The sequence below is a fragment of the Vipera berus genome (genome assembly GCF_964194415.1).
Source record: "Vipera berus genome assembly, chromosome: 15".
In the NCBI taxonomy this organism is placed as follows: domain Eukaryota; kingdom Metazoa; phylum Chordata; class Lepidosauria; order Squamata; family Viperidae; genus Vipera; species Vipera berus.
This window is the reverse complement of record NC_138218.1, coordinates 9,209,344-9,222,370: the sequence shown is the minus strand read 5'-3', so window position 1 is coordinate 9,222,370 and position 13,027 is coordinate 9,209,344. Positions and strand designations below refer to the sequence as shown.

At 49.5% G+C, this 13,027-nt stretch overlaps 1 protein-coding gene across 3 annotated transcripts in view; it reads left to right on the top strand.

Annotated features, from left to right (window-relative positions):
- SETX (senataxin) overlaps positions 1–13,027 on the top strand; it is a 40,489-nt gene that overhangs the window by 14,582 nt on the left and 12,880 nt on the right. For all 3 annotated transcript variants that reach the window (XR_014028004.1, XM_081339773.1, XM_081339772.1), the window contains exons 10-20: positions 1,069–1,171; positions 1,615–1,788; positions 2,183–2,409; positions 3,256–3,423; positions 3,940–4,090; positions 4,418–4,519; positions 5,548–5,663; positions 7,099–7,170; positions 7,433–7,582; positions 8,684–8,791; positions 9,987–10,174. Coding sequence is in view for 2 of the 3 variants with exons in the window: in XM_081339773.1 (XP_081195899.1) it covers positions 1,069–1,171; positions 1,615–1,788; positions 2,183–2,409; positions 3,256–3,423; positions 3,940–4,090; positions 4,418–4,519; positions 5,548–5,663; positions 7,099–7,170; positions 7,433–7,582; positions 8,684–8,791; positions 9,987–10,174 (1,559 nt within the window). In the remaining variant the exon portion in view is untranslated. The remainder of the gene's footprint in view (positions 1–1,068; positions 1,172–1,614; positions 1,789–2,182; positions 2,410–3,255; positions 3,424–3,939; positions 4,091–4,417; positions 4,520–5,547; positions 5,664–7,098; positions 7,171–7,432; positions 7,583–8,683; positions 8,792–9,986; positions 10,175–13,027) is intronic.

Here is a 13,027-nt window from a genome sequence, read left to right as displayed (position 1 = left end):
GTAAAAGAGCCAAGGTTACTTATCCCCGAGACAGAGGGACTTTGAATGACTTTGTTGCGTTTTATGCAAGTTGCTTTGAGCTGAAAGGAAAACAACAACAACAATAGGACGTAAGCCCGTTAAGTAAGAATGTCGGGCTACAGAAGTTTTGTGAACCTGTTTTTCTTACCTGCCTAGGTAGCATTTTCAGTACCGTATAAAGCTGGTGGGACAACTATATATGCGTAACTAATGAATTAACCTCCCTTCTCTAGGGGTTGCAAGGATAGTGGTTAAGGTGCTGGCCTAGAAAACGAGACGGTGAGTTCAGCCAGAGAAATGGATCAGCAACCAAGGGTGGTGGCTCTCTCTGTCTTCCAAGAGATGCTGGACAGATGAGATGGTTGATTCAGTAAATCATGATTCACATTCTGTCTTGGATGGAAACCACATCTAAATTCAATCTGAGTGGGATTACTCAGAGTTCCAGGCACTAGATTCAGGCTAAAAGCCGTGCAGGTAGTCCTCCGCTTTCAAGAGTTCATTTAGTGACCGTTCAAAGTTACAACGGCACCGGGGGGGGAAGAAAGTGACCTTATGCCCATTTTCCATACTTAATGACCGTTGCGGCATCCCTGTGGTCACGTGATCAAAATTCAGACATTTGGCAACTGGCTCCTATTTATGACGGTCGCAGTGTCCCTGGGGTCACGACCTTCAGACAAGCCAAGTCAACGGGGAAGCCTGATTCACTTCGCCACCATGTGACTGACTGGCTTAAGAAGTGCAGCGGTTCACTTAGCAACTTCAGCGAGACAGGCTGTAAAATGGGGCTAAACTCACTGAACATCAGTCTTGCTTAGCCGCAGAAATTTGGCGAGGACTACGTGCATTTCAATACCATCGTGCATGTCCTTCTGGAAGTTTCCCACCGGGAGGGGTGTCTTTGGAGGCGTGGGTGCTACAGGGAATAAGGAGCGTTTCCACGTCGGAGCGCAGTACGGTGTGGCAAAGGCGGGGCTCTTTTGTCCAGATAATACGTTAAACCAAGGTTGGCTTCTTTCCCCCCCCCCCCCCCCCCGTTTCCAGGTAGCCTGTGACTGGCTGGAGAATCAGAAGCTGAAGGAGCCCAAGTCTTTTCATTTGACTTTGCTGAATTTCAACATGGATTTGAACAAAGCAGATTTCACAGGTCAGAAAATGAGATGTAAACTAAGCGATAAACACGAATACAGATCTATGAAGAGCCCTCGCCTTTGCAGGCATTCATTTCCAGCGGACCTATGCCCGTTTTTCACTTAAAACAGTTGCAGCACCCCCGTGGTCATGCGATCAAAATTCAGACACTTCCGGTTCATATTTACGACGGTCGCAACATCCCGGGGTCACGTGATCCCCTTTCGCGACCCTCTGATGAGCAAAGTCAGTGGGGAAGCCGGAGCCACTTAACAGCTGTGTGGGTGCAACCTGACCCATTCACTTGACCCTCTGTGGTGAGAAAGGTCACAAAATGGGGCAGAATTCACTTAACGGTCTTGCTTAGCAATAGACATGTCGGGGTCCATTGTGGTCCTAAGTCAAGGACTATCCTGTAGAAGTGGGCGATCATGCTTTTATTGTCCTTTTTCCCCCCAGCTAATATTTCTCAGCATGATGTAGAAAGTCAGCACCATCCCAAGGACGATGACCTGGTCTTCCTGACGGTTTCTGACAAACGGTTCTACTACGATGAACGAGAGGGGGAGAACCGTGCCATTCGGCATGTGGGGTTCGTGACTCGTTTTTCTCATCCTTCCATTCATAATGCTAGTAAGTATTTGTGGATTGCTGTCTTGAGGATTTCTTTTCTTGTCATGTCAATGCCACAGGAAAACTCTAATCTAGCGGCTGTCCAAAGAACTGTAATTTTATTTATCTTTATCCCACCTTTCTCATGAATAACTCAAGGTGGGCAATATACCTGGTTCTCTTTTCTCCATCCTTTAAAAAAAATGCCCCTTAGAAGATCACACCATGATTTGGGTCTTAACGTTAATGAGTTCTGACTAAGCGCTTGGCAGATCAAACCGTGATTCGTGCTGTAACGGGAACGAGTTCTGTCTTGCAGGCTTGGAAGATCAAACCATGATTTGGGTCCTAACGTCCACGAGTTCTGACGAAGCATTGATGATAAATCCTCTTTGTTGATCTGTTTTCCCAACAGAAAAGAAAGAACAACAGGTCACCTGTCACCTCTCCATCCAGACTCAAGGAAATCTCTCCCGCATTGAGAAGGAGGTGAAATGCGTGGTGGTCAGCTCCTTGGCGACAACCCACCGGAGGTTCCAGGCCCTCTTGATGTTGAATCGCAGCCCATTAGCCACGCCCATCCTGTCCCCAAGCACCCCCTACTACTCTCCGAGAGATTTAAACACCGAGTCTGAGAAATCGGTAAGAATATTGACGGTTCACAGAATAACAGGACACCATAGTTGGAAGGGGACCGTAGAGATCTTCTAGTCCAACCTCCTGCTCAGGCAGGAAACCCTATACCATTCTGGACAAATGGCTGTCTAGTCTCTTCTTAAAAGCCTCCAGCGATGGAACACCCACAACATCTGGAGGCAACATGTTTCACTCGTTAATTGTTCTCACTGTCAGGAAATTTCTCCTTAGTTCCAGGTTGCTTCTCTCCTTGACTAGTTTCCATCCGTTGCTTCTTGTCCTGCCTTCAGGTGCTTTGGAGAATAGCTTGACTCCCTCTTCTTTGGGGCAGCCCCTGAGATATTGGAAGACTGTTATCATGTCCCCTCGTCGTCCTTCTCTTCATTAAACTAGACCAGGGGTAGGCAACCTTGGCTCTTTTATGACTTGTGGACTTCCAACTCCCAGAATTCCTGAGCCAGCTGTGCTGGCTCAGGAATTCTGGGAGTTGAAGTCCACAAGTCATAAAAGAGCCAAGGTTGCCTACCCCTGAATTAGACATACCCAGTTCCAGCAACCATTCCTTATATGTTTTAGCCTCCAGTCCCCTAATCATCTTTGTTGCTCTTCTCTGTACTCTTTCTAGAGTCTCAGCATCTTTTTTATATTATGGTATCAAACGTTAAGCCTTTGCTTTCTCTTCTCATAATCTGTGTCTGGTATGAAACAAGAAACACTTTTGCCCAACTGGACTTCTGCCATTTGGAGAAAGGAGAGATTCAGACCTGGAGGTGTTGGAGGAGAAGGCATCTCCAGTAGGTCATGGACATGGAGAGTGTCTTCTGATGACCTGGTGCAATTCTGTTCCTCCAGCTTCCTTACATGAGGGACTTCAATGAAGGGCAGAGGCGAGCTATTGAAAGTGCCTACGCCATGATAACCCAGCATCCATCTTCACCCAAGATCTGCTTAATCCATGGACCACCTGGGACCGGGAAATCGAAGGTGATCGTTGGGCTTCTGCACCGCATCCTTGATGAGGTAGGCCATGGGGATCCCGTTGCAGGTTCTGATGGTCCTTATGAGTTGAGTTGAGGGTGGTGTAGGAGATGACCAGGCTGAGCCCGAGGGATGGGTCAAACGCATCATCAGTCATGAGTCCCTGCGGGTCCACATGAGATTTAAGTCCAGCCCAGCTTGAATGCTTTCGTCATTCCTACTCATTTCCCTTGGCCGTTAGTAGCTCAGATTCTTGTAGAGACCTCAAGCTTGCAATAAGTCTTTATACTGCCTGAATCTCCTGATTTCTCCGTGCTTGACAGATGGGGAATTTAGCCTTCTGACAAGCAAAAGTCCACGGGGAAGCCATTTTTGCTTAACAACGGTCTTTAGCAACTGCATAAAACAAGGCGAAACTCCCTTAACAAAATTCTCACTTAGCCACTTGTCGTCGTAAGTCGAGGATCCCCTGTGTGGATACATCCATAGGTTCCTTGTCAATGAGTCGGTTGCTGTTGCCTTCCTCCCGACCGTCTTGTGTCCTTTTTTAATCTCCAGCGATCAGGAAAGGAGAACGCCGTCCAGAGGCTGAACGCCAAGATCAAGACGAACCGCGTCTTGGTTTGCGCGCCTTCCAACGCCGCCATTGACAACCTCATGAAAAAAATAATTTTGGAATTCAAGAAATTCCGGGAGAAAAACGCCTTAGGTACGATCGGGTCTCGCCTTCCTTTTCCCCCATTTTAATTTTAATTTATCTGCGGCCGTTGTCATTTGGAGGAAGCAGTCGCTGGAGACAGGAAGACAGATTGCCCAAGGTTTAAGACAGGGGTCTTCAAACTTGGCCCTTGGATGACTTGTGGATTTCAACTCCCAGCCACGCTGTAAAGCACCGGAAAGCAGTGTTATTGCTATTTAGTTATTTATAAAACTTGATATTGTTGAACAACAACAACAAAAAAAACACACCTAGATTTGGTGTTTGCTAACTCTGCCTTGAGAAACAGCACTGATTCCGCCTTTTTGTGACATCTAGGGAACTGTGGTGACATCAACTTGGTCCGTCTAGGGCAACAGAAGTCGATCAACAGTGAAGTCCGGAAATTCAGCTTGGACGATCAGATCGATCGCAAAATTAGTGAGTGTGAAATTGCGTCGCCTTTTTCCCCCCCCTTCAAGCCCCGTTCTCAGGCTAGGAATTGGATGGTGCCGGGTGTCTTCAATGTTTTTTTAGGCAGCCCTGTTTATTTTGTTTTATTATTTTTTTCCTCCTGGCTGAGGAATAACGGATAACAGAAAAGCCACAGAGCCACTTTGATCTTAAGCTAGTGTCAGAAAAGTAGAGAGATGCTTGTTAGAGTATCACAGTCAGCCAAGAGATCCCGGGGAGAAAAAAATGTCCCGCAAAGATCCTTAAATCTAGGTCAGAATATTCCAGAGGGAAGAGAAAGAACAGAGGTAAGTCAAACTACTAAAGAAGGGGGGGGAAATCTCTTACTCTTTATTTTTTATTTTTATTTTAATTCCATTTATATCCCGCCCTTCTCCGAAGACTCAGGGCGGCTTACAAGCTTAGCAGTAGCCTTCATTCCATGTATATGCCTGCTTGTTAGGGCTTTCACCCCCCCCCCAAGCGGCATTATTACAAAGTCAGCTTAATTGCCCCCAACAATCTGGGTCCTCATTTTACCTACCTGGGAAGGATGGAAGGCTGAGTCAACCTTGAGCCTGGTGGGACTCGAACCTGCACTAATTGCAGGCAGCTGGTGTTACTTAAGGAGGCCTTAGCCCACTGCTCCACCAAGGCTCTTAACAGGAGATTCGAAGGAGAGAGAACCAGGAAGTGATAAATGTAAGAATAAAGATATTGATGAACTGGAAACCAGCTCTGCGTGTAACCCTGAATACAACTAAACCTCGACTTACAGCTGTTCATTTAGTAACCGTTCAAAGTTAGAACCACATTAAAAAAAAAGGGACTTAGTACCGTTTTTCATGCTTACAGCCTCCCTGTGGTCAGGTGATCAAAATTCAGACGCTCGGCCACCTGGCTCGTGTTTATGACGGTGTAGATAGATAGAGAGATAGATAGATTCTGGACTGAGCGAACCAGATCTTCAATCTGGTTTGGAAAACAGGGTGTCCTTCTTCTCTCTGACTCTGTAGATAAAGCCATGCTCGGCAAAGATCAAGACCTCCATAAAAGGAAGGAAGATTTAGATCGGCAGTTGGACGCACTTTCTCGTCTGCGGGCCGTGGACCGAAGCGAGAAGGGGGAGAAGGTAAGCACCAGATCCCAAATAGAAGGGGTTACTTTTGGAGTTACTGGTAGTAGATGAGTGGGGGCTTCTGATTCCATCCATGATCTCTTGGGAGAAAAAACAACAGGGGTCCCCAACCCCGGGCTGCAGCATGCCAGCAACCGGTCTGCACAAACAAGTCCCATCCGCAGGATCCAGGCAGTACCCACCCCCTCCGGTCCGCAAAAAACCTCTCTCCATGTAACCGGTCCCTGGTGCCCAAAGGTTTGGGGACCTCTGGACGAGAAGACCTCCACAGTCCCTTCCAGCTCTCTTCTCTTCTACTTGAGGTGGTGGTTAGAATTAGGCGGGGGAAGAGATGTGGGCACGTAAACATGTCTGGTGAACGTAGTCTTTTTTTAATTTTATTTTAATTCCATTTAGATCCCGCCCTTCTCCGAAGACTCAGGGCGGCTTACAAGCTTAGCAGTAGCCTTCATTCTATGTATATGCCTGCTTCTTAGGGCTTTCACACACACCCCAAGCGGCATTTTTTACAAAGTCTGCTTAATTGCCCCCAACAATCTGGGTCCTCATTTTACCTACCTTGGAAGGATGGAAGGCTGAGTCAACCTTGAGCCTGGTGGGATGCGAACCTGCGCTAATTGCAGGCAGCTGGTGTTACTTAAGGAGGCATTAGCCCACTGCTCCACCAAGGCTCTTAGCTAAAGCTCTTTTGGGAAGAGCTTCAGGAATTTCAGATCGCCCTCCTCATTTCTTCATCTTTGCCCCAGAAAGCCAAAATCTGTGGGGTCTTTGGTGCTCTTTGAACTTGGTGGTTTTCGTTTCATGATCTGACTAGGTAAGCATCATCAGTGCTAGAAGGAAGTAGGGATTGTGGAGCAGAGGAGGAAGTTATCGTCCTTTAGTACTCTCTGAGCAGGGTGGTTTTCTTACAGACATTTCATGACCCAGCTAGGTAAGGTTAGAAGGTAGCAGGGCTCGTGGAGTGGAGGAGAAGGATTGTGGGGTCCTTGGTACCGTCTGAGCTGGGTGGTTTTCTTGCAGACATTTCATGACCCAACTAGGTAACATCATCAGTGCTAGAAGAGAGTGAGGTGTGTGGAGAGGAGGAGGAAGAGAAGGGGGTTTTGTGGGGTCCTTGTTATTCTCCGAGCTTGGTGGTTTTCTTGCAGACGCTCATCGGTGCTGGCTGACGACGAATGTTGCCTAGTTGAGTCGTGAAGCTGTGGTTTAATCTTCATAAGACTAAGCTGTGCGAGACTTGGGTTGGTTAGAGGAAGCTGATGCCTCAGTTTCTCAGGCCAAGGCATTAAAAGGGAGCTGGCACTTCGGCCACCTCCCTTTTAATGGGAGGTGGCCGATGTGCCAGCTCCTGTCTCTAGTTTTCAACACGGCTTGCACAAACCATTGTTCTTGGTTTTGAAAAACAGGGGTGGTCTCTGTTCTGTTTCAGAAACAGCAGCTGGAGGACGAAATTTGCCAGCTCTCCAAGGAAAGGCAGCGCTTGGCTTCTCAACTCAAAGAGGTAGAAAGTGGCTCCTGTGCAGTTCTTGACACCCTTCACTCGGCCTTTCCAACAGACAATCCAATTCTTTTTGTAAGAATCGGGGAAGCGGGCTAAATTTTTATTTTTTCTATCATCCCCAGTGCTCGATTTGTCTGACTCAGCTGGCCTGGGCCAGCTCTGTCTTTTTGGTAAGGCCGGATGGAGAGGAATCTAGACCGATCCATCACCCACCTGAATTTTGAACCAAGCTTTGAATTCTCCTGCCTCTCTTGGTTTTCAGGGTCGCGGGCGGTCTCAGGAATTGAAAGCCGGCATCATTTTGGAGTCCCATATCATTTGCTGCACCTTGAGCACGAGCGGGGGGGTGCTCCTGAAATCCGCTTTCCGCAGGCTGGGCGGGGACCCCGTCAGCTGTGTGATTGTGGACGAGGTAAGACGCCTGCGGGGTTGTCCCCTTACACGTGGGAAAAGTCGGCCGCTTGCCTTAACAACCGTGGCGAGGAAGGTCGTAAAATGGGGGCGAAACTCACTTTTAACAACTGCCTCGCTTAGCAACAGAAATGCGGTCATGAGTAGAGAACTGAGTAGAGAACTGAGTAGAGAAAAAAAATCATTAATATTCTCCAACGAGCCAGTTTGGGTCCTTGGATTAATTACCCGTGTTACAAATGTAATTCATTCCTCCAGGGTTGTCCATCACAGCCTGCCACGGCTGTGTTTCCCCTCTTCCCCCCCCCCCCCAACACCATCCCGTCATCCCGCCGCCATTTAGCAAAGCACGACCCATTTCCTGCCCCCTGGCAGTACAAGAACAATTTAACAGTACATTACTCCTGCCATGTGCTGGGAATAAATTCTCATTCAGACCATTACATGCTTCTCTGGTAGCAGGAATTATGACTCCCTGGCATTCTTTTTAATTTGCAAAGTTGCTTTTTACCGGTTTCAGACCCAGCCTGCCCAATTCCCGATCCCCTTTTTCTGCCAAGAGTGGGGTGGATCGTTTTTAAAGAGGGCTGCGATCAGCGGTGGAAGGTTATTATTCCCCTGATTTTCCCTTAGAAAGAATTTGGAATAGCTCAAAAGAATCTACTCAAACAAAAACAAAAAACTGGGGAGCAAAGGAAAAAAAAAAGCAAATTATAGACTCTAATTTTTTTTAAAAAAAATAAAAAATCAGGGAAAAACTCAAATCCTGAAAAAATAAGAGCTGAATCAAACTTCGGAAGGAGTGACGAATCGAGAAGGAATTCTGCCGCTCTTTCCAGGACAGATAGTCCTTGGCTTACAACTGTAATAGAGCTTGCCCATTCTGGTCATAATTTGTGATTGTTCCTAAACAAACTGTTGTAAGTCGAGGATTACCTGCGCCTTTAATGAGTTGATTGCAACTTTGGAACAGCTGCTGAGCAGCGAGCCGTACATCAAAAAAAACAAAACACAAACCCTGTGTTTTCTGTTTGGGCTCATTCCTCTCCTCCTCGTGGTTTCTGATTTATTTTTCCCCACTCTGGTGCTTCCCTACCAAAAGGCAGGACAGACGTGTGAAATTGAGACCCTCATCCCTCTGATCCACGGCTGTAAGAAGCTGGTCCTGGTTGGCGACCCCAAACAGCTGCCTCCAACCATAAAGTCCCTGGTATGTAGTTGCATCTTTTAAGATGTCTCCAGATGTGCGGGGAAAGTCGATCTTGCCTTCCTGGCCAGCAGCTGCTTTCCTGCAGGCTGTTCAGGCAAAGCCACCTCCAGATGTGTTGGGCCTCTAAACCCCCCCCCCCCCCGTCTTATTTCCCAAAGTGTCCAGCTCCACTTTTCGTCTCTTCATTACGCCTAGTGGAATTATTATTATTATTATTATTGTTTTATTAATCAGCTGCTAAAGGTCTACAGGCCGTCTTTGTGGCTGCTTTCAAGTTAATTGCAGGATTAAATTAATTGCTTAGTTCTTTGTCACCGTCTCAGTGCTTGAACTGCTTCCCTGCCAACTTTCTAATCAAATGAATGAAATGCGAAACGCACCGGGCAGTTCACGATCTGGAATTCAGGGAGATTTGGCTAACGAGATAATTACAGGAATCTCTTTACTTCCCTTGTAGTGGAGCAAATGGGGGGGGGGGTAGAAGCGTTTCAAAATGCGTCAGCCATTTTGGGGAAAGTTTTTGAGGAGGAAGTAAATTAAGCTTAATTTACTCACGGTCTCTTGAGTCACTCTGCTGTGGCATCTGGAGTTTAGTGGCCTTGGGTGAGGGTGTTTCGAACCCGCTCCTCTCTTTTGTGGGGGGGGGGAGGAAAAGATGATGAAAGCCGACCTCAAGAATCCTTGCTCTGTGCCGATCGTGGTATCTCGTCAACTGAGTTGTTTTATCTCCTCTATTTTTCCCACCTGTAAAATGGGCGCGACGTAACTGACCTTCCCTGTTGCTGACGAAAGACGGCGGAAAGCACAGTGAAATAAACTCCACAGTACAGGCAGTCCTCAACTTTACGACGGTTCATTTACTGGCCGTTCACAGTTGCAACGGCCCTGAGGGGGGAAAAAATGACTTAACAGCCGCTTTTCCCAGTGAACAACCTTTGCCGCGTCCCTGCCGTCACATGATCCAAATTCAGACGCTTGGCAACCGGCTCATATTTATGACAGTCGCAGTGTCCCGGGGTCACGCGACCCCCCCCCCTTTTGCGACTTCTGCCAAGTCAGTGGGGGAAGCCAGCTTCGTTGAACAACGAGGTTACTAAGTTATCAACTGCAGTGCTTGGTCTTGTCTTATCAGTTGCGGTCGTAAGTCAAGGACTGGGGCAGCCCTTTCTGAATGTCTTCCTTCCCATGTTGTTAGAAAGCCCAGGATTACAAGTACGACCAGTCTCTAATAGGCCGTCTCTGCAAGCATCTCAAGGAACAAGATCGAGAAAACATGTCCGGGAAATTTCCAGTGCTTCAGCTCACCATTCAATATCGGATGCACCCAGAAATCTGCCTTTTTCCGTCCAAATATATCTACAAAGGGCTCCTGACCACTGACAGGTGAGGGAATTGAAGCCTCTTGCTAAACAAGTCAAATGTGGGTCTGGGGTCCCTTTTTATTCCAGATCTTTACTCCCCCCCCTGCTTATTTTTTGCCTATTTTTAAATGGTGTCTGGGCAGCCCCGAGGTGCCGTCTTTTTTGTGTGTGTGACGTCACAAACAGTGTATATGATTCTGTCTTGGGCATTTCCCCTGGGTTTTATATATATATATACAGGGCTTTTTTTGTCATAGAACGCTCAGAACGGAGTTCCGGCACCTTTTTTGGATGGAACTTTGTAGGCTAGGCAAGGTGGGTTGTATGACATGTGTGAGTTCCGGCACCTTTTTCTTTTACAAAAAAAAGCACTGTATATATATATATATATATATATATATATATATATATATATATATATATATATATATATATATATATATATATATATATATATATATATATATATATATATATATATATATATATATATATATATATATATATATATATATATATATACCGTATATACTTGAGTATAAGCCGAATTTTTCAGCCCACTTTTTGGGCTGAAAAACTCCACTTCGGCTTATACTCCAGTCAACAAAAAAAAAGAACTGTCCGTTCGTTCGGAACAGGCTGCTGAGAGAAGCTGCCTCGCCTGCTGCGCCCCCAACAACCGCCGCTGCCGCTTTCCCCCCCCCATCGCTCACCCGCTGCCCCCGAAAATGCCGCTGCCGCTTTCCCCCCCCATCGCTCACCCGCTGCCCCCGAAAATGCCGCTGCCGCTTTCCCCCCCATCGCTCACCCGTGCTTTCCCCCCCATCGCTCACCCGTGCTTTCCCCCCCATCGCTCACCCGTGCTTTCCCCCCCCATCGCTCACCCGTGCTTTCCCCCCCCATCGCTCACCCGTGCTTTCCCTCCCCATCGCTCACCCGTGCTTTCCCCCCCCATCGCTCACCCGTGCTTTCCCTCCCCATCGCTCACCCGTGCTTTCCCCCCCCATCGCTCACCCGTGCTTTCCCCCCCCCATCGCTCACCCGTGCTTTCTCTCCCCATCGCTCACCCGTGCTTTCCCTCCCCATCGCTCACCCGTGCTTTCCCCCCCCATCGCTCACCCGTGCTTTCCCTCCCCATCGCTCACCCGTGCTTTCCCTCCCCATCGCTCACCCGTGCTTTCCCCCCCCATCGCTCACCCGTGCTTTCCCCCCCCATCGCTCACCCGTGCTTTCTCTCCCCATCGCTCACCCGTGCTTTCCCTCCCCATCGCTCACCCGTGCTTTCCCCCCCCATCGCTCACCCGTGCTTTCCCTCCCCATCGCTCACCCGTGCTTTCCCTCCCCATCGCTCACCCGTGCTTTCCCCCCCCATCGCTCACCCGTGCTTTCCCCCCCCATCGCTCACCCGTGCTTTCTCTCCCCATCGCTCACCCGTGCTTTCCCCCCCCATCGCTCACCCGTGCTTTCTCTCCCCATCGCTCACCCGTGCTTCCCCCCCCATCGCTCACCCGTGCTTTCTCTCCCCATCGCTCACCCGTGCTTTCCCCCCCCATCGCTCACCCGTGCTTTCTCTCCCCATCGCTCACCCGTGCTTCCCCCCCCATCGCTCACCCGTGCTTTCTCTCCCCATCGCTCACCCGTGCTTTCCCCCCCCATCGCTCACCCGTGCTTTCTCTCCCCATCGCTCACCCGTGCCGCCCCGAAAATGCCGCTGCCGCTCGCCCGCTTGCTCGCTTCCTCGCCCGGGGACCAGCACCAGCCAGCCAGCCCGCCGGCGAGAAGCCCGGCCCGGAGGTGAGGGGAGGGAGCGGAGTCGCTCACCCGTGCTTTCCCCCCCCCCATCGCTCACCCGTGCTTTCTCTCCCCATCAAAGATCCTTGGAAGTAATGGTTGGAAAAGTTTGCAAGTCTTTGGGAAAGTTCAAGAAGTGAAAGGAATACCCTCCTCTTGAAAGACCAGATAAGGCAGACAGGGAGATGAAGAGTTCAACCGAGTTTCCTCTTTTGTTCAGGCATCTGCACCCGCTGCTTTTAAACTCGCCTGGCGCTGCAACGGCACCCGTTTTCCCCGGCGAGTTTTCCCTACCTGGCCCCTGCAGAATCGCGGCGGCGCCCCCGGAGAAGCCTACCCCGAGGCTGCGGCCGATTTTTCCTTCTCCTAGACTCTGCCGCCCAGAGCGTTGTTTCTCCCCCTCGTGCGTGCATGGGATGAGGCGAGAAACCAACAGCCTGCGTCCGTCTCTCTTTATGTATATTTCTGTATATATCTTATCTCGGGATCTAGACCTTTCGAAGGAGAAGGGGCGGCTGGAGTTCGTGAGTTGCTGTGGGACCCAAGGGTTGGGGGAAGAGAGATGGGAGGGAAAAGGGGAGAAACCTGCCGCTGGCTAGTTCTTTGTCTGATCGGGGAGCCTGAACAAAAGAGGAAACTCGGTTGAACTCTTCATCTCCCTGTCTGCCTTATCTGGCTTTTTGAAACGCACCACCGGCTGCTCCGTCCAGAAGCCCAGATTCGGGAGGGCTGCTTGGCTTCCACTTGAGCCCATCTATGTCCGCGGGCCCCCCCCCCACTACCCCTAGACCTCCGCCGCCGGCGGAGGCTGGATCCGCGCTCCGCAGCGGCAGGGCGCGGATCCAGCAGAAAGAAGCAGGCAGGCAAGGCACGGAGATCCGGAGACCTGCTGATGATTGGGGAGGTTTGGGCACCTCCCCAAACCTCAGCAGGTCTTCGGATCTCCGTGCCTTGCCTGCCTGCTTCTTTCTGCTGGATCCGCGCCCTGCCGCCGGCAGAGGCTTGTGGAGCACGGATCCAGCCTCCGCCGGCATGCAGGCAAATCCTGCTAAAGGGCTTTCCCCCCCCCACACTGGATCCGCGC